The sequence below is a fragment of the Peromyscus maniculatus genome, chromosome 3 (genome assembly GCF_049852395.1).
Source record: "Peromyscus maniculatus bairdii isolate BWxNUB_F1_BW_parent chromosome 3, HU_Pman_BW_mat_3.1, whole genome shotgun sequence".
Classification (NCBI taxonomy): domain Eukaryota; kingdom Metazoa; phylum Chordata; class Mammalia; order Rodentia; family Cricetidae; genus Peromyscus; species Peromyscus maniculatus.
In genome coordinates this window covers 69,235,151-69,257,656 of record NC_134854.1, presented here as the reverse complement: position 1 = coordinate 69,257,656, position 22,506 = coordinate 69,235,151, and the positions used below count along the sequence as shown (strand labels likewise).

The window sequence follows — 22,506 nt, the reverse complement described above, 5'->3', positions numbered from 1 at the left end:
GAGCCAACACCGCTAGTCAGATTAGCTTGCTGACGTGTTTGAAGGAAGGGTTAGACCGAGGGCAGCAGCAGAAGTTTCTTGCTTTGTTTTTGGTCCTTTTCTGATTTTTACCTTTTCTTTTTTTTTCTCCTGAGCTGAAGATTAAACTTGCCTTGCTCCTGAGAAGCAAGTGCTTCCCCACTGTGCTAACCCCTGTCCTGCAGTACCACAGAAGGGGAGTTGGGACAGAAGGGAAGAGAGCTGTCAAGGATAGCAGCTTACAGCTGGGATACACAGGCAGACTAAACAGGGAGAGCAGGGTTGGAGCAGGGGCAGTTCAGGACCCTCGAGAAACTAGAGGCTTAGTCAATGGAGACTGCTAAGATCAGGGCCAGGCCAGGCCAGGGCTCAGCATAGACTGCAGGGCCTCTATCAGTTGAGATGCTGATGTCGGATTTGAATAGCATATAGCCTGCTCATCAGATGAATGCAGCTGCAGAGTGGATGAGTCCAGCTCTAGTGCTCACCTCCCCGACCCCTTGACTTGGAAGCCACTGATCCAGCAAGGGGATACATGTCAGCCAAGAAATAGGATTTGACTCTGGATGATGGAGTCCCTTGGGTAAGCGTGAAGGGAACTTTGAGTAGATGTGAAAACAGAACTAGAGTTGGCAGGTGGGGCAGGAAGTTGGCAGGAAGGTGAGGAGACTGCTCGCCCTTTCTTGCTGAGGAAGCCAATGAAGGTTCCAGTTCCCTCCTGGGTAAGACTTCTGAGATGGCTTGGTTGGCTGTGACTCAGTTGCTTGCAGGTGGCTGGAGGGAGTCCTTGCCATGCCCTGGGCTAGCCAAGGCCTCACCCCATGGGGCCTGGCAGCTGTCTGAGTGGCCATGGTGCAGCAGTTGGCTCATGCCCCTTCTTCCTTGAGTGACTCAAGACTGAGAGCAGGATGTGGAGGAGTCTGTGGCAGTGCGGGAGGAAGCCCTGAGGCTTACTGAGAGGATATGTGACTTGAGTTCACAGTTTACATGCATTTCTATGGACACTTTTGAGACAACAGTGAAGGGTGGGGTGAGGTAGTGGTCAGCATCATGGGAAGCCGCCTGGATGACCTGGCCTTCACACAGGAAGGTCAGTAGATGATGTGTAAGATCAGAAAGCAGTGTAATAGCATAGCATGTGTGAGTTAGAATGTATTAGTAATTGTCAGAGGACACAGCTCAGGTGGTGGGAATCCGGTGAAGGCAGGGACTGCTGTCATTGTCACATCCCCTTGAGGCTAAACTTATGAACAGTTAAAATAAAAATAAACACTGCATTTAAAAGTGCCAGATGAAACCAGAATCGGATCGAGACAGGTCTGTTTCAGTGTTAAGTTTACATTTCGGCTGCTGCACGGTAATGTTCAGTTCTCTGTGGTGACAGCCTTTTGGTTGATACTTAGGGTATAAAACCAGTATCAGGATAGAAGAGTTCCTTCTTCAAAGCTGGAATCAGTTTTCATATGTTTCATATATGTTGTGTGTGTGCCTGATGCTTTGGATCCCATGAAGCTAGAGATACATGGGTGCTGGGATACAGGCAGATACATGGGTGCTGGGAACTGAGGTTGAGTCTCTGGAAGAGCAGTACTCATTCATCTCTGCTGAGGCATCTCCAGCCGCTCGGATGTAGTCTTACACACTACACTCTGATGTGGCTTTCTGTTACAGTGTGAAGGTTTTTAAGGGTGGTGGATCTGCTCTGGGCACACTTGGTAGTTAGAAGAGACACCACTGGTGCCCAGTGAGAAGTCAGCGTGAGCACTGGACCCTGTGAGCCACCCAGGCAGCTTCCCCCCATACTCCATTGATGAAAATGTCAGCAGTGCTGAGGTGGAAAGGCTCGGTTTTAAGTATGAACATTGCATTCCACTTCTGTGGGATAACTTGAGTAGCACAGTGCTACTCTAGAGTGCTGGGGGAAGGTTCTGTGAATGGTGTGTGAATGTCGCTGTGAGGTGCTGTTTATCCTATGGAGAATGCACCATGCCAGTGTAGCCTGCCTTCTCTTCATGGTTGTCTGAGTTGAAATCACAATTCTGTAGTATCCTGAATAATTGGAACTGATGGCATGTTTGACTTCATCTTTTGTATAGATAATCCAGGCACATGGAGGCACTGTGGACCCCACATTCACAAGCCGATGCACACACCTTCTCTGTGAGAGTCAAGTCAGTAGTATGTATGCCCAGGTAAGAACAAATGGCCACTATGACTGAGAGGAAGTGGCATTGCTATGTGCAGCCCAAGAAGCAAGTGCATACTATGTTTGGGGAATAGAGTGTCATGTGGCCCATGCTAGCTTATACCTCAGTGTATAGCAGAGGACAACCTTAAACTTGCAATCCTTTCATCTTTACCCCTTGAGTAGTAGAGACATGTACCATTGTACTCAGTTTTTGTGGTGGTGGGAATCAAACCTCATGTGTGTTAGATAAGGTAGCTACTGCGTCCTCACCTCACAGTGCTTATAATCTTCCAGAGAATATTTTCCTGCCTCAAAATAAGAAAGCCACTTCATTGGGTTTTATACTGTGGTGGACAGCTCTGGGCAATAGAGAGGGTACAGAAGTTCCAGGTAGAGGCAGAGAAAGGGCAGGCCCTCCTAGTCACCATCCAGATGACCCTTAAGATGGGACTTGGCACCATTTGGGTTTTGCATGCAAGAGCTTCTGAGGGTAAGACCCTGAAAGAGCAAATAGTAAACCCTGGGCTGTAAGTGCCTCCCAGAGTCACCTCCTTACCCTTGAGGTTTTCGTTTCTTCTCTTTTGTAAAAATGTTCCTGGTAGTTGACAGGTGCGTGTGACTGTGTATGTGACAGTGACTTTAGGAGCACCTTGTTAGATACTGTTGACAGTGAGCTTCATCTGTGGCTAAGCTGAGGAGTACGTTGTTTGTCCATGCTTTGTATGCAGGGGATGGGGTGTTTCTCTTTGTGGGGGGATTATGTTGAATCATTTCTGACTATAGTTTTTCTTTAAGGTTTAATGTTAATCATGTGTATATGTGTTTCTTTGTGAGTGTGTGAAATATGTGTAGGTGCCCTGGGAGGCCAGAAACCTCATATCTTTTGGAAGTGGACTCTTTGATTCACTGGCTTCTGGGAAGGTGGTGCTGTATTATGCAAGCCGACCATTATCTACCTAGTTGTACAGCAAAGAGCCAGCGACAACATGACTGTTGTTTTGTTTGCCAGGCCCTCCGGGAGAGGAAGCGGTGTGTCACTGCGCACTGGCTCAACACAGTCCTGAAGAAGAAGAAACTGGTGCCACCCCATCGAGCCCTGCATTTCCCTGTGGCATTCCCACCTGGGGGCAAACCCTGTTCACAGCATGTGAGGCCTGCCCCCTCTCCTGCTTGGCTCTCCACGGCTCTGCCCCAGACTCCTGGGTTGCTTTCTACTCTCTCCTGTGTGCCATGGCCACCATAGCAGTGGAACAAGACACTTGCCATTTTACCTCATTTACTGCAGTCCTCAGATGAGTCAGCTACGGTTAGGTAGCCTTGGTCAGTGCTTGTGGGTACTTGCAGCCAAATGATCCAGAGTCTGAATGAGCGAGGAAAATAAAGAGCTGCCCTTTGTGTGCGTGCTCAGCACAGTAACCTGAAATTACCACAGTAGCATTACACAGATGCCAGAGATCCCTGTGAGTGTAGCTCCTTGTCTCTTCCTGCCACAGGATGCTCTATGCTTCATGTTGCATCAGTGAAGTTATTCTCATGATGCCCTCAGGATTGAGAGTGCCAGATACATCCCCTAATGCCGTAGGAGTGTGAGAAAGTATAATCAAAGCCACTCTGTATCTCATTTGCTCTTTTCTCCCCAGATTATCTCTGTGACTGGATTTGTTGACAATGACAGAGATGACCTGAAGTTAATGGCGTACCTGGCAGGTGCCAAGTACACGGGGTACCTGTGCCGTAGCAACACGGTCCTCATCTGTAAAGAGTAAGCTGGCCTTGGAAGCTGTTTCAGTCCTGTTTGCCCAAAGGAGAGGGACGTGGAGATAGTTGGGTGATTTGGTTTGTCTAGGGGAGGCATGGCCTCTTGTAAGCCAGGGTGGTCTCAAACTTGTGGCAATCCTTCTGCCTCCAACTCCCAAGTGCTGGGTAGGCATGCATTACTATCCTGGCAACGGTCATTTCTTATACAATGTAGAAAGGCCTTTGAGTGTCTGTCTCTCAGCTCACTGTTAGCCCACTTCCACTCAGGAGTGCCTTTTATTCTTTCTGTTTTTATAGTGGTTTTTGAAATGGGGTCTCTAAGTAGTCCTGGCTATTCTGGAACTCACTGTGTAGATCAGGTTGGTCTTGAACTCCCAGAGATCCATCTGCCTCTGCCTCCCTAGTGCTGGGATTAAAGGTGTACGCCACCATGCCTGGCCTGTCACTCTTTCTTAATAAACAATCTTTGTCTTTATTTTTTAAGAGGCATCACTATTTACGGTACTGTCAGCTGAAGCATCTGTAAAAGACTTCACTTGGTCAATGGATGAAGTAACAGAATGTGAATTGATGAATTTAGATACCAGGAATAGGGGTAAAGTTAGAGACTGGGATTAACTACCCTTGGCCTCCAGTTTGGATTGCTGAAACATGCCTACCACTTTTGTTAGTTTTTGTTTTGTTTTTTGTTTTGTTTTTTTTGTTTGTTTGTTTGTTTTGTTTTTTGTTTTTCGAGACAGGGTTTCTCTGTGTAGCTTTGCGCCTTTCCTGGGACTCACTTGGTAGTCCAGGCTGGCCTTGAACTCACAGAGATCCGCCTGGCTCTGCCTCCCGAGTGCTGGGATTAAAGGCGTGCGCCACCACCGCCCGGCTAGTTTTTGGTTTTTTTAATTGACTTTTGTTGAATATAGACAAGAATTCATGGTGAGATGACACTAACATTGAATAAATGTCATTTCTCACAAAAAAGACCAAGTGGTTTGAAGTACGAGAAGGCCAAAGAGTGGCGGATCCCGTGTGTGAATGCGCAGTGGCTGGGGGACATTCTGCTGGGGAACTTGGAGGCCCTGCGGCAGGTGCAGTACGGCCGCTACACCGCCTTCAACCTGCCGGACCCCTTTGCGCCCACTCCGCACCTCGTCTTGAGTCTTTTAGGTTAGTGATGCTTCGTGTGCTGTCAAAACTGTTGGCGCCGCCACATCCTTTAGTTCCCTCCGTACGTATGTATCCCCATCCCATCATATCCCCCGCCCTCCGGTTTGGTTGTTGGGTTTGTGTCTGAGAGGCATTGAGAGCTGGGAACACCCCGTTTTCTCCTTGGGGTGATGCCTTCTTTGTCACTGTCCCTCCCTGATGGTGCCCTGCTTGTGTGGCCAGCCCTCAGGGAGGACTGTCCCGTGAAGATAGGGCACATAAGACGCAACGCAGGTTGTTTTTATTTTTGTTTTGTTTTTAAGACCCTTTATTCATCTCTAAAATTCATGTCTGTGAATACAACACTGGGTTTTAATTCTGCCAAGTGAACATTGCTCAGGTTGTGTTTTCACATCTCCCGAGAAGCCGGTTTCATTTAGAAAACGTTCATAACGAGAAGGGTTTTCTTCAGCCTTCACTCTGCAGCTGTTCTCACGAGGGACTGCCCAGGCCTTACAGAGACTTCTCTGCGTGCCTGGCCTCAGGTCCACTCCCTGTGGCCGGCACCTGTGTATTGGCCCTTGTGGGTCCTGTTGTCACCTCTCATCATAACTGCGCTCTTCCCAGAACGGGACACTGCACACAGTCCAAACCCTTGTGAATGACTATGGGAAACATCAGCCATGTTTGCCTCACCTGTCCTGGAAACCTGAGCTACAGTATTCTAGCTACACTTGCGCTGAATGAGTGCTGTGGACAAGCCTGTGTGTCCAGGTTCCCTGCCGAGGAAGGGCTTACAGCAGGCTTGTGTATACATTCCATGTGGAAGATGAACATCTTTCTCTTTCAGATGCGTGGAGGGTCCCAGTGAAGGTGACTGCGGAGCTCTTGATGGTACGCCAGCCCCACACCCCATAGTGGCCCCTCCTGTATGTCAACACCCCCTACACACACACACACACACACACACACACACACACACACACACACACACACACACACTGGCTGCTGCTCTGTTACTCAAATGCAGTGGACATGTGAATGAATGCTAGCTTCTCCTTTGGTAAGCATATGAAGGGTGTCTTCTCTCCATGTCATAAGTGTGTAACATACCAGTCTACATGTTTCTCTGTTGTCAGTGTGGGTGGTGAGTGGGCACATGTATGAATGAGCTTTGCTAGCTTCAGAGAGCTGTGTCACACTCCAGGAACCAAGGAGCAGAACTGTCAGATGTCGGCTATTTTTCATAGCTAGTGGGCAAGGCCTTCAGAGACGCCGGAAGTGGCAGAGGTATGACCCAACACAGGCCACAGAGGTCTCTGTTCTTGGGGAACATTCCTGAGGGTTCCAGGGTAGGGTAATGTAATAGTGGATGTTGTGGCAGGCCATTTCAGGATAGAACATTCTGGAAGCTGTTAGCTGAAGATTGGCTGGTGGGAACTATCTCACCTTTAAGGGTTGATGACATTGGTTTTGCTCTGTTAGTGTTTACTTGCTTTCGATCCATTGTTCTTGTCATGAGTCCACACACCCTGGGAGAGCAGGGCCTTGCTGCTGGGTAGTGACTACTGTAGGCTTAGGACTAGGTGCCTATCACAAATAAATTAACAGGTCTTTTACAAGTATTTTTAGTTTATGTTTTTAATTTATTACTCTTGTACTTCATACACTTATATAGGAATTCAGTCATCTTCATCCCTGTCTTAGTCACTGTTCTATTGATATAAAGAGACACCATGACCAAGGCAGCTTATAAAAGGAAGTGTTATGGCGGGGAGGTTTAGACACAGAGTTTCTCTGTGTAACTCTGGCTGTCCTCAAACTCAGATCCACCCGACTAGATGAAAGCATTTAACTGGGTTAGAGTCTGTGACCCCGTGGCAGGAAGCATGGCGACAGGCAGACATGACTCTAGAGCAGTAGCTAGAGCTCACATCTTATCCACAGCAAGAGGCAGAGACAGAGACTGGGCTAGGTGTGGGCTTTTCAAACCTTAAGCCCAGCTCCAGCAACACACCTCTTCCAACAAGGCTGCACCTCCTAATCCTTCTTAAACAGTTCCATCAATTGGGTACCAAGCATTCAGCTATATGAGCCTAAGGAGGCCATTCTCATTTAAACTCCATAACCCCCACCACAAGTCCTCTGCAGTCCCCCTTCATATCCTCTTTAATTTAAAAAAAAAATAGCCCAATGAAGTTGGGTGGTGGTGGTGGTGGTGGTGCACGCCTTTAATCCCAGCACTCAGGAGGCAGAGGTGGGTGGATCAGCTTGGCCTACAGAGTGAGTTCCAGGACAGCCGGCATTACACAGAGGAAACCCTGTCCTGAAAAACTCTAAAAACAAAAACAGAAACAAAACCCACTGAGTGCTGCCCATATATGCATGGCCATGGGGCATGGTCAACCTATAGGGACACTCATAGGGAAAACTTGACTCTCCCTTGCCAAGAGGCCATCAACTATCAATAGCTCCTCAGCAAGGGGCAGGACTCATGTGCTCAGATACCCCACCCCCAGCCCATGCTGGAGTGTTGACTGGCTCTATCTTGTACAGACAGGTCTTATGCAGGTGGTCACAGTTGCTGTGAGTCCATGAGTGCAGCGCCCCTGTCACGTCTAGAGGACACTGGCCCTCATACTTCCAACCTCTGGCTCCTGCAGGTCCCACCCCCACTTTGTTGTGTATTTTTGAGACAGGTCCCTTGTAGAGTTCAGGCTGGCCTTGAACTTGATGTGTACCTGAAAATGACTACAGTGCTGGGATTATAAGTATGAGCTACCATGTCTAGCTTTAACCTGTAGTGTTTTAAAACGGTCTTATATAGCCGATCACATGGACTATGTACCTGTAGTTCTTGCTACTCTGGAGGCCCAAGTAGGGTTCTTATCAGGTAGGAGTTTAGGGGACAGCCTACATAGCATAGCAGGGCCTTCATTTCTTTTGTATTTGTTTGAAACAGGATCTCTTGAAGTAGCCCTATCTGTCCTGGAACTTGCTGTGTTGACCAGGCTGGCCTCGAACTCACAGAGATCTGTAACACAGAGATGAGTCCAGGCTGTGCACTGCGGAGTCTGCTGACTCATACTCTTGCAGGAAGCCGAGCCTCCTGTCAGATGCATTACTTTTCTCTAGCTTAAACTAGTGACTATGACTTTAATAGAGCATGGCCAGCTCAGACACATGAGCAAAAGCCAGTGTCTTCCCTGCTCATGTGGTGAAAGAATTTCTGAGGTGGGCCTAGATGGCAGAGTGGCAGTCAGAGTTATCTCACAAGCCACATACTAAGAAGTGATGGCTTCCCAGGCTGGTTCCCTCCTGACTAGGGGTTTAGGAAATGGTGGAGAGGAGTCTGGGACGGGCAGTGGTGAGAAGAGCCCCCACCTGCCTGCAGACGGTGTGTGGTATGCTGCTTAGGCCTCTGAGGCTGCTAGGTGCACAGTGCAGGGGAGGTGTGCTTGGCTTTCTTGGGTGTGTCACCAGATTCAGGAAAGGATCACGAACGGAGTGATGTGAGAAGTAAAGGTGGTGGGGTTTTCTGGGTTTGTTTTGTTTATTTAATGGAGCTGGAGATTTATCAGTGTCATGCATGCTCGGCAGTGGTTTTGCACCGGCTAGGCTTTTTATGGATTTTGAAACAAGGTCTTACTAAGTTGGATAGGCTGGCCTTGAACTCATGCTGTAGCCTAATCTGGCCTTGAACTATGCAGGCCTGGATCACCAGACCCGCCTAAATAAAGTGTCTTTCCAAAAAAGGCCTCTGAGTTGGCAGTGTGAAGGAAGGAACAGTGCGGCGGCCGGCGTCGTGGCGGTGGCCCCGAGGTGGGGCCCGCAGGCAGTCTCTAGTCCCCCTCTGTCATGTTGGAGTGCTCCTGGCCTGGACCAGTGGCGTGGGCTGGTAGGTGGTGGGTGAGGCCTTGGACTGGTTCTGGGTCATGAGGCTCTTGCTAGGGTCAGCACCTCACCTTGTCCACAGCACTGCTGATCTGATTGTCCCCTGACTTTCAGGTGTAGGCTGGTTTTGTTTTAGGGAGATGCACTGTCATGAATAGTGTTTGTCACATTCCAGGTTGGGACACTGGACAAAAAACTTGAAATAAAGATGCAGAGTTGATGGTTTAGAATTCTCTATGTAATGAGAGGTAAGGGCAGTAGGCAGGCATTTTAAGTACCTAGGGATTTGGTGAACAGAGAAGAAGAGAAAGGAAAGGCAGGTCTCTGGGCTGTTAGCTTTTGCTCCTGGCCCATGCCATCCCAGCCTTTCTAGCAGTGATGGCCGTGGTTCTCTCCTGGGGGTGGTGGAGACATTGTCTTGAAAGCCTCTGTATTTTTGGAGGTTGTTTGATTGATGTGGACAATGTTTTAATTACAGGGTGTAAGATTACCCCCTAAGCTGAAGCCAAATGAGGTTGCCAACATCCAGCCTTCTTCTAAAAGAGCCAGGTATGTGCAGAGGGCGAGTCCCCTTACACTTGCCTGTCTTTCACAGGTCGGCTTTGGAAGATTGGTGCCAGCTGCCAAATGTTTCTGAGAATTGTCATAGTAAAGTGTATTTGAGGGGCTGGAGACATGGCTCAGTGGTTCAGAGCACTGACTGCTGGGAAGAGGACCTGGGTTCAGTTCCCAGCACCCACATGACAGCTCACAACTGCCTATAAGTCTAGTCCTAGGGGATCTCATGCCCTCTTCTGGGCACCAGCCATGTACATGGTACACAGACACACATGCAGGCAAAAGACTCATACACATAATCGTAAATCAGACTTAGGATTTCTTTCCTGCTGCCGCGCAGCATTACCACGATTTCTCATTGGAGCGATACTAAGTGACTAAGCACTTTTCTTTCTTATTTATTGAAAAGAAAAACTAGAACTGTTTTCTTAAGCAAAACTTTACCCAAACCATGTGTGAAGCAGCAGCTGCTGGTAAGAGACAGGCTGCCCCTCAAAGTGCTGGAAGTGCTCCTGAGTACTTGGTGCTGGGCCTCGGGGTGTGTCCTCAGAGAGGCCACCCTGGGAAAGAAAGCCCAGACTTGTGTGCTTTGCACGCTGTGTGCTGATTGGGTGTTATTACATGTGTACTTTTTGGTGTATGTGGAGGCAGTGTTTCTGGCCAGCAGTCTGCCTCCCTGAGAGCAGAAGCCACAGAGAACAGGAGCAAGTCGAGGGGCTCTGGTCTCTCCCATGACCCTCGGGGCTATTGGGGACCCTTTGCAATCAGCATATCCTCATCACTCATTTCAACTCTCTCTCCACTCTTCACACCCAGAGCATAGGTTGAGTAAAACTCAGTTTTTTAAAGCTGTTGAAATGGCCACAGATAAGGTTGAAAGTTTTTCCAGACCACCTCATTTCCATAGAAACTGAGAAATAAAATTTGAGATCATTGAAGGTAAATGTCTAAGACCAAAGGCTTTTACTGAAACTGTACCTTGCAGTGCCTTGGTGAAGACAGGACTAGAGTTGAACAGTGTAGACATGCCAGGACGTTCTCTCGGTCTGTCCTCATGACTAACAGAGAGCTACCCAAGTCACTTGAGATTTTTCTTAAAAGCTTGACATAGAACCCTTGCCTGGTGTGGTGAAGCTGCTGTGGGTTCTATCAGCCCCATGGCAAAATATTAAATAAGTGAAAATATTAAAAATACACTTGAGCCGGGCGGTGGTGGCGCACGCCTTTAATCCCAGCACTCGGGAGGCAGAGCCAGGAGGATCTTTGTGAGTTCGAGGCCAGCCTGGGCTACCAAGTGAGTTCCAGGAAAGGCGCAAAGCTACACAGAGAAACCCTGTCTTGAAAAACCAAAAAAAAAAAAAAAAAAAAAAATACACTTGAATGTGAAGAGTGGCCACTGTACTAGGCACATACATGTTAATGGGAAGAGCAGCCACTGTACTGACATGTTAACATGAAGCATGGTCACTGTACTGGGAACATACATGTTAACATAAAGAGCAGCCACTGTACTGGGAATATACATGTTAATGCGAAGAGTGACTGCTATTCTGGGTGACCACTATTCTGGGCAAGCTGGTAAATCGATGAGACAAAAACTAGTGTTACATACTTCCTTCTTAAAGCAGGACTGAACCAGGTTACAGGGAAGAGGAGAGCATGGCCTCACTGTTTTTTTGGATGGGGTCTCATGTAGTCCAGGCTGGTCTCAAACTCACTGTGTGGCTGAGGTTGGCTTTAAACTGATCTTCCTGGCTCTATCTCCCAAGTGCTGGGATTGGAGGTGTGCACCTCCATGCCCACCTGAGAGCATTGTTCTCAACAAGAATGATCTACATGCTCGATTCTCTCTGATGGTCCAGGTGGCATCCTTTGGAGTGGAGCTATAAGTTAATTGGTGGGAGAGAAAGGACATCATCATCACAATCCCTCACCCCCAACACTCAAGCTCTTAAAGCTTCTTAAGTTCCGGGTTCTCTAAAGAGCACTTGTTTGAAGTCCTCACCGTGTGTTTGTGTTACAGAATCGAAGACCTGCCACCTCCCACTAAGAAGCTGACTCCGGAGCTGACGCCTTATGTGCTCTTCACTGGATTTGAACCTGTTCAAGTTCAGCAGTACATTAAGGTGAAAATTGTGTTTGAAGGTTTTCAGCAGGGTCCTCTTTGTATGCTTTAGGGTAGCCATTTATTAACAGCACTTAGCTGGGGAATGCCACTCAGGTAGAGAGCTTGACTAGCTTGCATGAGGCACCCTCCTTGCTGAGGTAGCATTGACAATGGTTGCTGAATCAGGAGCAGCCTGTTGCAGCCCCGTGATAGTGGTTGTAATCACCTTGTTCAATGCCATTATTTCCTTGTTCATTACTAGATTGTTTTGTCACCATAACAGTCTGGGCCTTGTGAATGGTATTTTTATAAAGCCTTTCTTTAGGCTTGAAGGGCACTGGGCCTCTGCAGGTTCTCTGAGAACATGGTCTGCCCATGGTTAGTTTTCTGGGAAAGAAGGAGGCCACCCTGGGTGAGTGGGGAGGATGGTGATAATAAAACATTTGTAAACACACGTTTTGAGGGGTTGGTGGGATCTGGTCACTGTTAGTTTTGTTTTGCTAGAAGATGGTTAAAAGTTCCATAACTACATGAGGTTGGATTCATACATTTTCTGCTTAAAAAATATTTGTGTGCTGTGTGTGTGTTAGAGGCAGGGAGGTGCACATGTGCCATAGCGTACATGCATCTGGAGATCATGTACATCTGGAGAGCTTGTAGGATTCCGTCCTCTCCTTCAACCATGTGGATTCCAGGATGACTCTTCCCATCAGGCTTGAGGGCAACTGCCCTTACCCACTGAGCCATCTTGCCAGTGCTTCTCTTTCTTTTTCTTTCTTTTTTTTTTTTTAAAGGAAGAAATTACTAGCACTGCTGTTACAAATTTAGTACAGTTCATTTTCATGCCTCTAAACTCTAAGCAGTCTCTGTTAGGTATGTCTGCCTCAGTCCCCAATTATGCCCGTTAGATAGAGATGGGATCCATTTCAGGATAGTGTCTGGAAGGCGGTGGGTCCTGGGCCTCTGGCTTTTCAGCTTGGAGTTACTGATTTCTGGAGAATTTGTTTTGACACAGTTTGTGTGGAGCTGGCTGCCAAGGCAGCCATTGGAGGTGCTCTGTGCTTTCCTCTTGTGGTTTGCATTGCCGTCCTTGAGTGCAGCTGAGGAAGGCACTCCAGCCCCGTGCTGGAGCTGGTCTCTGTGTCTGCTGACATGTGCTTCCCTTTCTGGTGTGTTTGCGGCTTCAGAAGCTGTACATCCTGGGTGGGGAAGTTGCTGAGTCCACAAAGAAGTGTACCCACCTCATCGCCAGCAAGGTGACGCGCACGGTGAAGTTCCTGACGGCCATCTCTGTGGTGAAGCACATCGTGACTCCGGAGTGGCTGGAGGAGTGCTTCAAGTGCCAGAAGTTCATTGGTGGGTGCCGTGCCGTGCCGGGCCGAGCGAGGCTGCTCCTGTTCACCGCCAAGCTGTGGTGTCTTCTGGATTTGTTTATTCCTTTAAGCCTATAAATTTATTTCCTGTCACAGGGATTTCTTTGATTGACATCTTGGTATTCTACTATACGACATAAAGGTTTAGTCTTTGATTGCATCAAGAGAGAGACAAGCTGTACAGCCATTACCCTTAGTGCATTGCTCTGGAAACGTGCCTATAAAATGCCATTTCCGCTACACCATAAAGTCTTAGATGAGAGCATCTAGCCATATTCTCTCATTGGGGCCCATTGATGAGCGCTCTGTGGCAGCTCTAACAGGCTGGGTCTTCCTATTAGTAGTCACCCTGGGGGCCGCAGTGTAGCTCTGTGGTAGAAGAACACTTGCCTATTCTTGTAGTCTGGCTGTTTTCAAGGGAAGTGAGTAAAACATATCCATCTTAGTTAGGGTCACTATTGCTGTGATGAAACACCGTGACCAAGGGCAACTTGGGGAGAAAAGGGTTTAGTTTGTATACACTTTGTATCACAGTTCATTATCCAAGGAAGCCAGGACAGAAAATAGAGCAGAGTGGGTACCTGGGGGCGGGAGCTAATGCAGAGCCCATGGAGGAATGCTACTTGGTGGCTTGCTCCACGTGGCTTTCTCAGCCTGCTCTTCTAGTACCCAGGACCACCAGTCCAGGGGTGGACTACCCCCAATGGACTGAGCCCTCCCCCATCAATCACTAATAAGGAAAATGCCCTACAGACTTACATACAGCCTGATCTTAGGGAGGGGTCTTAGTTAGGGTTTCTATTGCAGTGACGAGATACCATGACCACAGAAACTCTTATAAAGGAAAACATTTAATTGGGGTGGCTTAGTGTTTCAGATGATTAGTTCATTATCATCATGGTATGACATGGTGGTGTGCAGGCAGACGTGGTGCTGGAGACGGAGCTGAGAGTTCTACATCTCAATCCACAGGTGGCAGAAGTAGTCTATTTCCACACTGGATATAGCTTGAGCAAAGGAGACCTCAAAGTCTGCCCCTACACACTTCCTCCAACAAGGCCACACCCACTCCAACAAGGCCACACCTCCTAATTGTGCCACTCCCTATGAGCCTATGGGGGCCATTTCCATTCAAACCACCACATGAGGCAATTTCCCAACTGAGGTTCCGTCTTCAAGTTGACATAAAAATAGTCAGGACAGTATCCAAATGGCAGGGTGAGTGACTGTGGGTAGTGTATGTACTGCCTGCATGTGGACCTGCCTCTCTGCTTGGGGCTGTGTCTTTCAGAGCATGCACTGTTCTGTTTTCCAGATGAGCAGAACTATATCCTGCGAGACGCTGAGGCAGAAGTGCTCTTCTCCTTCAGTCTGGAAGAGTCCTTAAAGCGAGCCCACGTTGCTCCCCTCTTTAAGGTACGCTGGGAGGGAAAGCCCCCGTAGAGCTAAGGAGATGCAACGGTGACACAGGTCTTGTCCTCCCACTTCATGGCTACTCTTTCTGCAAGGGAGTGTGGCGCATCCTAAGGAATGTTGATGGGCTCTCCCTGTAGAGCAGACTGGGCTGGCCGCCAATTTCACAGAGGTCCTCTTGCCTCGGTCTCTTGTATCGCCACACTTGGCTGTAGGAAACACTCTTTAGTCTGATGAAGAAATTGCTACAGTAACCTAATGATGAGTAGATCTGTCAGAGAAGGGATTCAAGAGTATGGTGATGAATAATTGGACTGGTAAGAGACATAAAGTTTTTTGTTTTGTTTTGTTTTTGTTTTTGTTTTTTTACTTTTAACAAGTCTTTGAGGGCTCCCGCTTGTGTTAGTCTCAATAAATGTGTATTCCATTAGAGAAAGCACTTGGGAATATCCTGAATGAATGCTAAATGGAAAATTTAGAAGTCTTTATTTTAAATATTTGTTAGATAAGAGACTTAGGACAGTTTAGAAGTATTTTTTATATCAAAGAACTAAGTAGCCAATAACAATCATTGGGTCTTGGAACTTCTTAGAAATGATTCAGAAGCTAAGATTCAGTTTTACCTCCAGGGTCTGAGTTTTGTAAGTGTTTCCCTTTCTCTGTGAGAGTTCTGCAATAGGCCTAGGAAAGCATCAGCGTCGGGGTGACCTCCTAGTCCGTCTGTAGCAGCAGGAGTGGAGCTGGTGTTCCACTGCGAGGCAGACAGCTGTGGCCAAATGCCATGTTGCCGTGGCAGAGAATGCTTTGGTTCTTGTGCTTGGCAAAGCTGTGGCAATGCATTGTGACAAAAATATCTTAGATTCTAAGAGAATGGGACTTCTACTGGACCTCACATTGGAGCTAATAATACACCATGGGGTTACTTGAGACTTAAGACTGTCCAACTGGGTACCTATTTGTTTAACGTGCCTTTAAGAGAGCAATGTAGGCCGAGTGTGGTGGCACACCTCTTTAGTCCTGTAACTCAGGAGGCAGGGACAGGTGGATCTCTGTGAGTACAAGGTCAGCCTAGTCTACAAAGTGAGTTCCAGAACAGCTAGGACTGTTACACAGACAAACTATGTCTTGAAATCAAGAGAGAGAGGGAGAGGGAGAGGGAGAGGAAGAGGGGGGGGGGAGGGAGAGAGAGAGAGAAACAGTCAACCTTTCTTGCCTTGGATTTCCCATGTAATCAGCCTTTTCAACCTAAGCTACTACATAGATGTACTTAAATTATGTACTTTTCCATGCCCCTAACCTAAGAGTAATACATGTGTGTTTGAATATGTGTTCTGATAATCTTTGCTGGAAGCAGCAGATAGACGGAAAGCCATCTTAAATGAATATCCACCATAAATGTTGAATACAGCATTTGGATCCTGCTTAATAAACAGTCATGTCTGTAGTACTGTCTATTGTCTGGATCATTGGTTGGCGATACCTTCTGTGTTGATTTCTATGCTGTTTAGACAAGGGGAAGGACAGAAACAGACCAAAGGATAGGGACAGATTCACAAGATAGCCTTCAGGCCGGCCTAGATTCAGACCCACACAATAAAGAAAGAGGATGAAAGACAGGGAGAGAGAAGTAGACTGTTCAAGTTTTGGGCTCCTTTACATCAAGGGAAGTGCTTGGATTTCTGTTGATTATTAATGTCTACAGGTCAACCACAGGCAGTTAAATGTGGTCACTTTTACTGACCATGGCGGGAAGTGCTCATCTAACTCCTTCTGTGCATGTCTGGGTAGATAGGGAACTGGTGGGGAATATAACCTTAATAATTCTAGAAAGTTAAATGATTTTGTCAAAAATCTCAGAACTGGATATGATGGTCCATGCATTTAAATCCCAGCACTTGGGAGACAGAGTCAGGAGGATCTCTGTGAGTTGTGAACCAGCCTGATCTACAAAGAAAGTTCTAGGACAGCCAGATCTCAAAAAAACATACACAAAAAACTCAGGGCCCGATTTATGAAAGTTATGTGCAGTTAAAACCATTCAAACAGCATGCTTCTGTTTATTTCTAGACCAAGTATTTCTATATCACCCCTGGCATCTGCCCGAGCCTCGCAACAATGAAGGCCATTGTCGAGTGCGCAGGGGGGAAGGTGTTAGCCAAGCAGCCGTCCTTCCGCAAGCTCATGGAGCACAGGCAAAATAAGGTGAGAGCAGAGCCCCGGAAGGCAGCGCTGTCTGTCGTACCTGGACGTCTCCCTCACTCATGAGCTCTCTCTCCTTCCTAGAGTCTGTCAGAGATCATTCTGATATCCTGTGAGAATGACCTGCACTTATGTCGAGAGTACTTTGCCAGAGGAATAGGTATGACCCCCATACCCCCCGCCGGCCTGCGTGTGTTCACGGTAGCCTTGCCCTAATGGTTTGGTTCTGTTCCCTTCAGATGTGCACAATGCGGAGTTTGTTCTGACTGGAGTGCTCACACAGACACTGGACTACGAATCATATCCTTTACGAGGGCTACGCCTAGCGGGGACAGGCAAGGAAGAAGGTGCGTTGCAGGTTGTCACCAGACCTCTGCCTTGCTGTCGCAGAGTGTGCAGTCAGCAGGTGACAAACTAGGGACCTGTGTGGCTTGGGTAGATGTTCAAGGAGTTGATAGTTACACCGCATAGAAAACGGTGCGGCCGGTGCCCGAGGGGTGTGCTCTGCACCCCAGCTATGAGGTGGGAAAGGGCACAGCTTGAGAGCAGCTGGGTAAGTGTCTGAACGGCTAAGGCTCTTCAGGCTCTCAGGAAAGAAGGGAAGCCTGTCACACAGTTTACAGTCCATATGAGGCGATCTCCAGTTGGAAGGAAGGACACAGTTTTGAGAGGTTTCACTCTGTTGCGGGCCGGCCTGGTGCTATGTATCCCAGCCTGGACTCAGCCTCCCAGCGTCCCTCCTGCTTTAGCCTTGAGCACTGGCCTGGGCACCGCAGGCCTGAGCCGCTGTGCCCAGTGAGGCGGTTCCTTTAGTGTGCCATCAGCCCCCGTGTTGGGCACCCAGCTCAGAGTGCTGTCATCCTGGCTCTTCATCGGTGTGGTGTCACCAGCTGAGGGCATTTACTAAGTACTTCCCCTTAGCCCGAGAGAGCTCAGTAAAATGTGGGCTAGGAGACTCCGCTGGGTGGCACTGGGGACAGAGTGAGTGCCAGGAGCCATCGGGAGTGCCTGGTGGGGAACCTCCTTCTCATGGCCACTGAGCTGGGGGCAGGTGTGCTGCAGCATCGGCTCTTTATGCAGCATGTCCTCCTGTGTCTTCTCCAGGCTTTCCCTGGGACCATCTGTCCCATGCTTATTTTCCAATGGAAGAGTTGCTTTTCAGGTCACATTAGTCATCTGTGGGCCTGCTCCATACCTATAGCCCAGTGGTTCTCAACCCGTGGGTCATGACCCCTGAGAGGGTCAAACAACCCTTTCACAGGGGATCACGTATCAGATATCCTACATATATCAGATATTTACATTTTGATTCATAACAGTAACAAAATTACAGTTATGAAGTAGCGACTAAATAGTTTTATGGTTGGGGTCACCACAACATGAGGAACTGTATTAAAGGGTGGCAGCATTAGGAAGATTGAGAACCACTGCTAGCCTAAAAGTTGCCCGCAGAAGATGTTAGGGTGACAGCCCTCTTGAGGACATGGTTTCTGTGGTAGCTTTTGGGACAGGAAACCATCCGGAGTGTGCATTGGATTGGGCTTTAGTGTTGACCATACACTGGAGTCACCTGAGCAGGGGGCCTCCACCCAGCCACCTGAGTATCGGATGGAGAGCCTGTGCATGCGAGCAGGAGTCTCCTAAGACCCGGGTGTTGAAGTGTGCAATGGGACCGACCGTCTTGAATGCAGAGGGAGGTGGTCCAGAACTGCCTCTCACACAGGGGCTCTGGCTTGGTGTCACCCTGCTGCCTTGTGTGTGAAAACCGTTTTCCTCAACGAGGCCACATATAAATTTAACTGACAGCCTCTTGTGTGCTGTGAGCCCGGAGCCTGGAGCACAAGGGTAGCTGCTGGCAGCGTGTAGCCCAGGACTCCCTCCCTGCAGAGGCCTTGTTTTCCAGCTCTGCCCTAGGGAGAGGCCTCTACCAGGAAGACATGCAATACTGACTGCATCGTGTTAAGATGTGTGATCTTATTCTAGGAAACATAAATTATGTTTTGTATTATATGCCTAAGAGCCCACATGAAGTCTTTCGATTAATTTAGGTTTCTATGTGTTTTCAGAAAAGTGTATGAAATTTCATCTACAAATAAAATTATGTAAATAAAGACTTTGCTGTCTAAATTATGGATGTTAAAGATTTGAGATGTTTTGTACTTTGATTATTTTTATTTCTTACACTCTTTTCTTTTATATTGATAACTTGCTCACATTTAAATAAATGTACTTTTGAACTTAGAATTGAGTGATTATTTATAATGTCATATTCTTTGCATAATTTAAATGGTATTCATCAAACTAGATGGCATTTTGAGAAATTTCACAGCAGTTTTGTTTAAACATAATTCTTTATTGATTCTTTGGGAATTTTACATCTTGCACCCTTATCTCGCTCATCTCCCAGTCCTTCCATATCTGCCCCTTACTCCTGCAGCATGCTCCACTAAAGAACCCTCCAAAAAATTAATTAAAAACTAAACCAACCAAACAAAAAAAAGCCACCTTGCTCTTCTCTCTTTCCAACACCTCTGCATTCATCCTAGTGGCATTGGGTGCTGTGGTGTGTCACACAGTGTACCCTTTTGTCCAGTCAGCCCCGCCTGCAAAATGGTCATTGCTGTGAGTCATTGGTCTGGTTCAAGGCCTCTTCCACATGGTCATCACTGGACCCAGACTCTTCTGGGATATTCTGTTGTTGCCCCAAGTCATGGAGATCCTACAGTTGTACCGCAGGACCAGTCCTTTCATGCACTCCAGCAGATCATAGGGTAGATGTTAGGGTGGGCCAACCCAAGGCCCAGGATGTGGGTCTGGGTGGTGCCTAAGCTGGTCGATCTGGCCCACTGGGACCACCCCCCTCAGATAAGGGCCAGAGCCGGCTCTCCTATGCCCATGGTGAGGGGTGGGGCCATCTCTCCCGCTGCAGTGTCCAGTGAGGGCCAGTGATGGGTGGAGCCAGGTCAACAGCCCTCAGATTTTGACACACATTGTTCCTGTGACACCTTCCCTCCCTCACGACGTCATCACAGACCCCAGCGACAGCAAGAACACAGACCCAGACATGGCCCTCGGCAGACAGCAGAGTAATTTTGAGTTAACTTCTGAAGAAATAAATTTGGTGGTATTTCACAAGCAGCCACCCTTCACTGGTGTGGTAAGTGGGCTCCAGGAAGTGAGCTGGAAGCCTTGGCAGTCAATACATGCAAGCTATGAGCCTGTTCCCTGGCTGGGCACACCCCGTCCGGCTGTGCTGGGGTTGTACTCCAAAGCGTGTTGGGGACCGTGCTGTGTTAGGGTGTCACCACACAATGTCATGTTTTACAGGGAGGACTGCCACCTTTGTCTCCCACCTACATGTTTCCTTGTTAGCCCGGATCTCTGGTGACTTCTTGGTGACCTGATGTGTCTTTACCTTGGGCTGTTTGTATAGTTACCTGTAGAAACACTTCTGTTGAACTGAGACATTCCGAGTGGCAGTTTTGGTCAGAGCGCTGCACAGGCAGGCAGTGTCTTCACAGACTGTCTTAGAGCGTGTCTGCTCTGAAGCATGTGTCTGTCTAAGCAACCTCCGAAACTCACTGCAGAGCTGGCCTTTGAGCTGAGGTTATTACTGTGACACAGCTCCGAGTGTGGAACTCTGGGTGAGGAGAAGAGCCGTGGACAGGGGACAAACGGATTGGCCAGCATGCCACGTGCTGTCCTGTGTCTTAGACCCGGGAAGAAGGTGTGTGTGTAGGTTCATTGGTGGGATGTCACACATCTGTCACCTGAGCAAGAGACGGGATGCTTATTTAACTAACACAGAAGTTTGACTGCCTTGACTAACCTTTCAATTAGCATCTCCTTTGACAGCTGCCAAGAAATAAGCCCTCTTGAGTTCAGGAGCTGCCCAGAGAGAGCCAAGTGCCTTACAAAGCTTAAGCCTGGGGTAGGTTGGAGGGGTAAGAAGATGACGGATAAATGAGAAAAGCAGTGTTTCATAAGGAGGGAAAGTTGTATTGATTCCTACTGTTGTCTGAATGGGTGTTTAGAACATGAGCCGCCTACACATTTAAGACATTCCAGTAGCCATAATTTTTAATCATAGTGTTTTGTTTTATAGTGTAACCAATATATCCATAAATACTGTTTCGGTTACATAGCCCCAGTATTTTAAAAAATTCAGCTGAACATGGTGGTGCACACCTGTAGTGCCAGCGGCTGGGAAGCTGAGATACAGATCACAAGTTCAAGGCCAGTTTGTTCTACATAGAGATCCTGGGCTCTCCAGGGCTATGTGGTGAGATCCTGTCTCAATAAATAAGTAAAGCTTTATATTTTGCCCACATTGTTTAAAGTATAGTTAAGTATTTTCTGATAATTGAGTGTGTCTATTTTTAATTAACTTTGTAACGTCCAAGCTTCAGTTTTTATTCCAGGCACATTTTAGTGACCAGTGGTAAATAACAGCTGGTTACATAGGAAGCTGGTGAACCATCACCATGAACATGCTGTGTCGCTTCTGATTCTGTTTTCCAGCATGGCCAGTAGTAGTGATGAAAGTGAGTGGCAGTGTTCAGCGTGTGTGTGTGTCCAAACCGTTACAGGACAGCCTCACTGTGTCTTAAGTTAAAACTGCTTCTGCCTACAGGGCATCTAGGGACAGGGGTGGCGGCGGCGTGTGTGGCTCCTGGGGGTGCTTGGTCTGGAAGGAAAGAGCACCTTGGCTCTCTAGGAGTCTGGAATGTCAGGAGACGTCATCACACACCGTCAGCAGGTATTTGACGATTAAAGTGCTAAAGTTGTGTAGTAAAGTTCTTGTAGAAGCTGCATGGTACTCTTCCTCTAAATATTTTGACTGGAAATTGGAACAGTGTTCATCAAAAGCTAACTAATCCACAGCTCCTCCCCACAAAGTGCTCACACAGGACTCATGTTGAATGAAAAAAAAGTATTAAAGTGCTGAGGCTGGAAGCCTACAGAGAGTCAGTTCTCAGGGAGATTCTGCCCCAACCCCCACCCCCACCTCCACCCCAGCCTTTTAGACCCCCTTCTCCTTGCGCTTCACGGTGGCTGCTGTGTCTCTGGAGCCATAGGCACCACAGCTTCAATTTTAATTCTCATTTTCTTCAAAAATTAGTTACCCAGAGAGAGTGGGAGGAAGCACGTGTGCCACAGCACACATACATAAACACGTAAATAAACGTTGGGACAACTTGTGGACAGTGCGCAAGCCTTGGTTCTTTCCTCACACCATGTGGGGCCCAGAGACTGAGCTCAGGCTGTCAAGCTTGGGGGCAAGTTCCGTCACCTGCTCAGCCTTCTTGCAGCTTCTTGCAGTCCCTTTTCTTTGCTTTATTGAGACAGGATCTCACATGTCCCAGGCTGGCCTCAAACTTGCTATGCACCAGAGGATGACCTTAAGTCTGGTCCTCCCTGCCTCCACCTACTGGTGTTGGGCTTTCCGGCCCTTACTCTGCCAGCCTTAGGCAATCCTGGGGATTGAACCCAGCACTCTCGAAGCTGAGTCACAGCCCCAGGTCTCCTTTTTGCTTGCTACCTGGCCTTGTCCGTTGTTCTGCAGGCCTGTTCCAGTGCCTTCCCACCCCCATTGTCAGCAGACTTACTGCTTCCCCTCATCAATTTTAGCAGGAATTCGATCCTTCGTGCCATAGTCTCCCCCTCCAGTTCATGAGCAGTTTCCCCGAATTAAGATTCTGCTTGTTTAGTTACAGTCGTCTCTCACTTGTGACACCCCCCTCCACCTTTCCTACTACCCAGTCACTCCTCTGCCTCTTTGGCTAATCCTAACCCAAGTGCCCAGTTCCTATGTGATGGGCTTTTCTGAATGCTGAGGCTTGTGAAGCCTTCCCTAAACCTTC

At 48.0% G+C, this 22,506-nt stretch overlaps 1 protein-coding gene across 4 annotated transcripts in view; it reads left to right on the top strand.

The window, feature by feature from the left end:
- Paxip1 (PAX interacting protein 1) overlaps positions 1-18,886 on the top strand; it is a 48,589-nt gene extending 29,703 nt beyond the window's left edge. For 2 of the 4 annotated variants that reach the window (XM_076566705.1, XM_076566707.1), the window contains exons 9-20: positions 2,115-2,210; positions 3,216-3,353; positions 3,847-3,968; positions 4,935-5,119; positions 5,949-5,992; positions 9,471-9,541; positions 11,574-11,676; positions 12,845-13,013; positions 14,346-14,446; positions 16,511-16,645; positions 16,727-16,802; positions 16,882-17,200. In XM_076566705.1, the coding sequence (XP_076422820.1) occupies positions 2,115-2,210; positions 3,216-3,353; positions 3,847-3,968; positions 4,935-5,119; positions 5,949-5,992; positions 9,471-9,541; positions 11,574-11,676; positions 12,845-13,013; positions 14,346-14,446; positions 16,511-16,645; positions 16,727-16,802; positions 16,882-17,060 (1,419 nt within the window). In that variant the 3' untranslated portion in view covers positions 17,061-17,200. Of the gene's footprint in view, positions 1-2,114; positions 2,211-3,215; positions 3,354-3,846; positions 3,969-4,934; positions 5,120-5,948; positions 5,993-9,470; positions 9,542-11,573; positions 11,677-12,844; positions 13,014-14,345; positions 14,447-16,510; positions 16,646-16,726; positions 16,803-16,881; positions 17,201-18,429 lie in introns of those variants that run through there. The other 2 variants (XM_006994541.4, XM_076566706.1) reach the window with 2 other exon arrangements.
- The last annotated feature ends 3,620 nt before the right edge of the window (positions 18,887-22,506 follow it).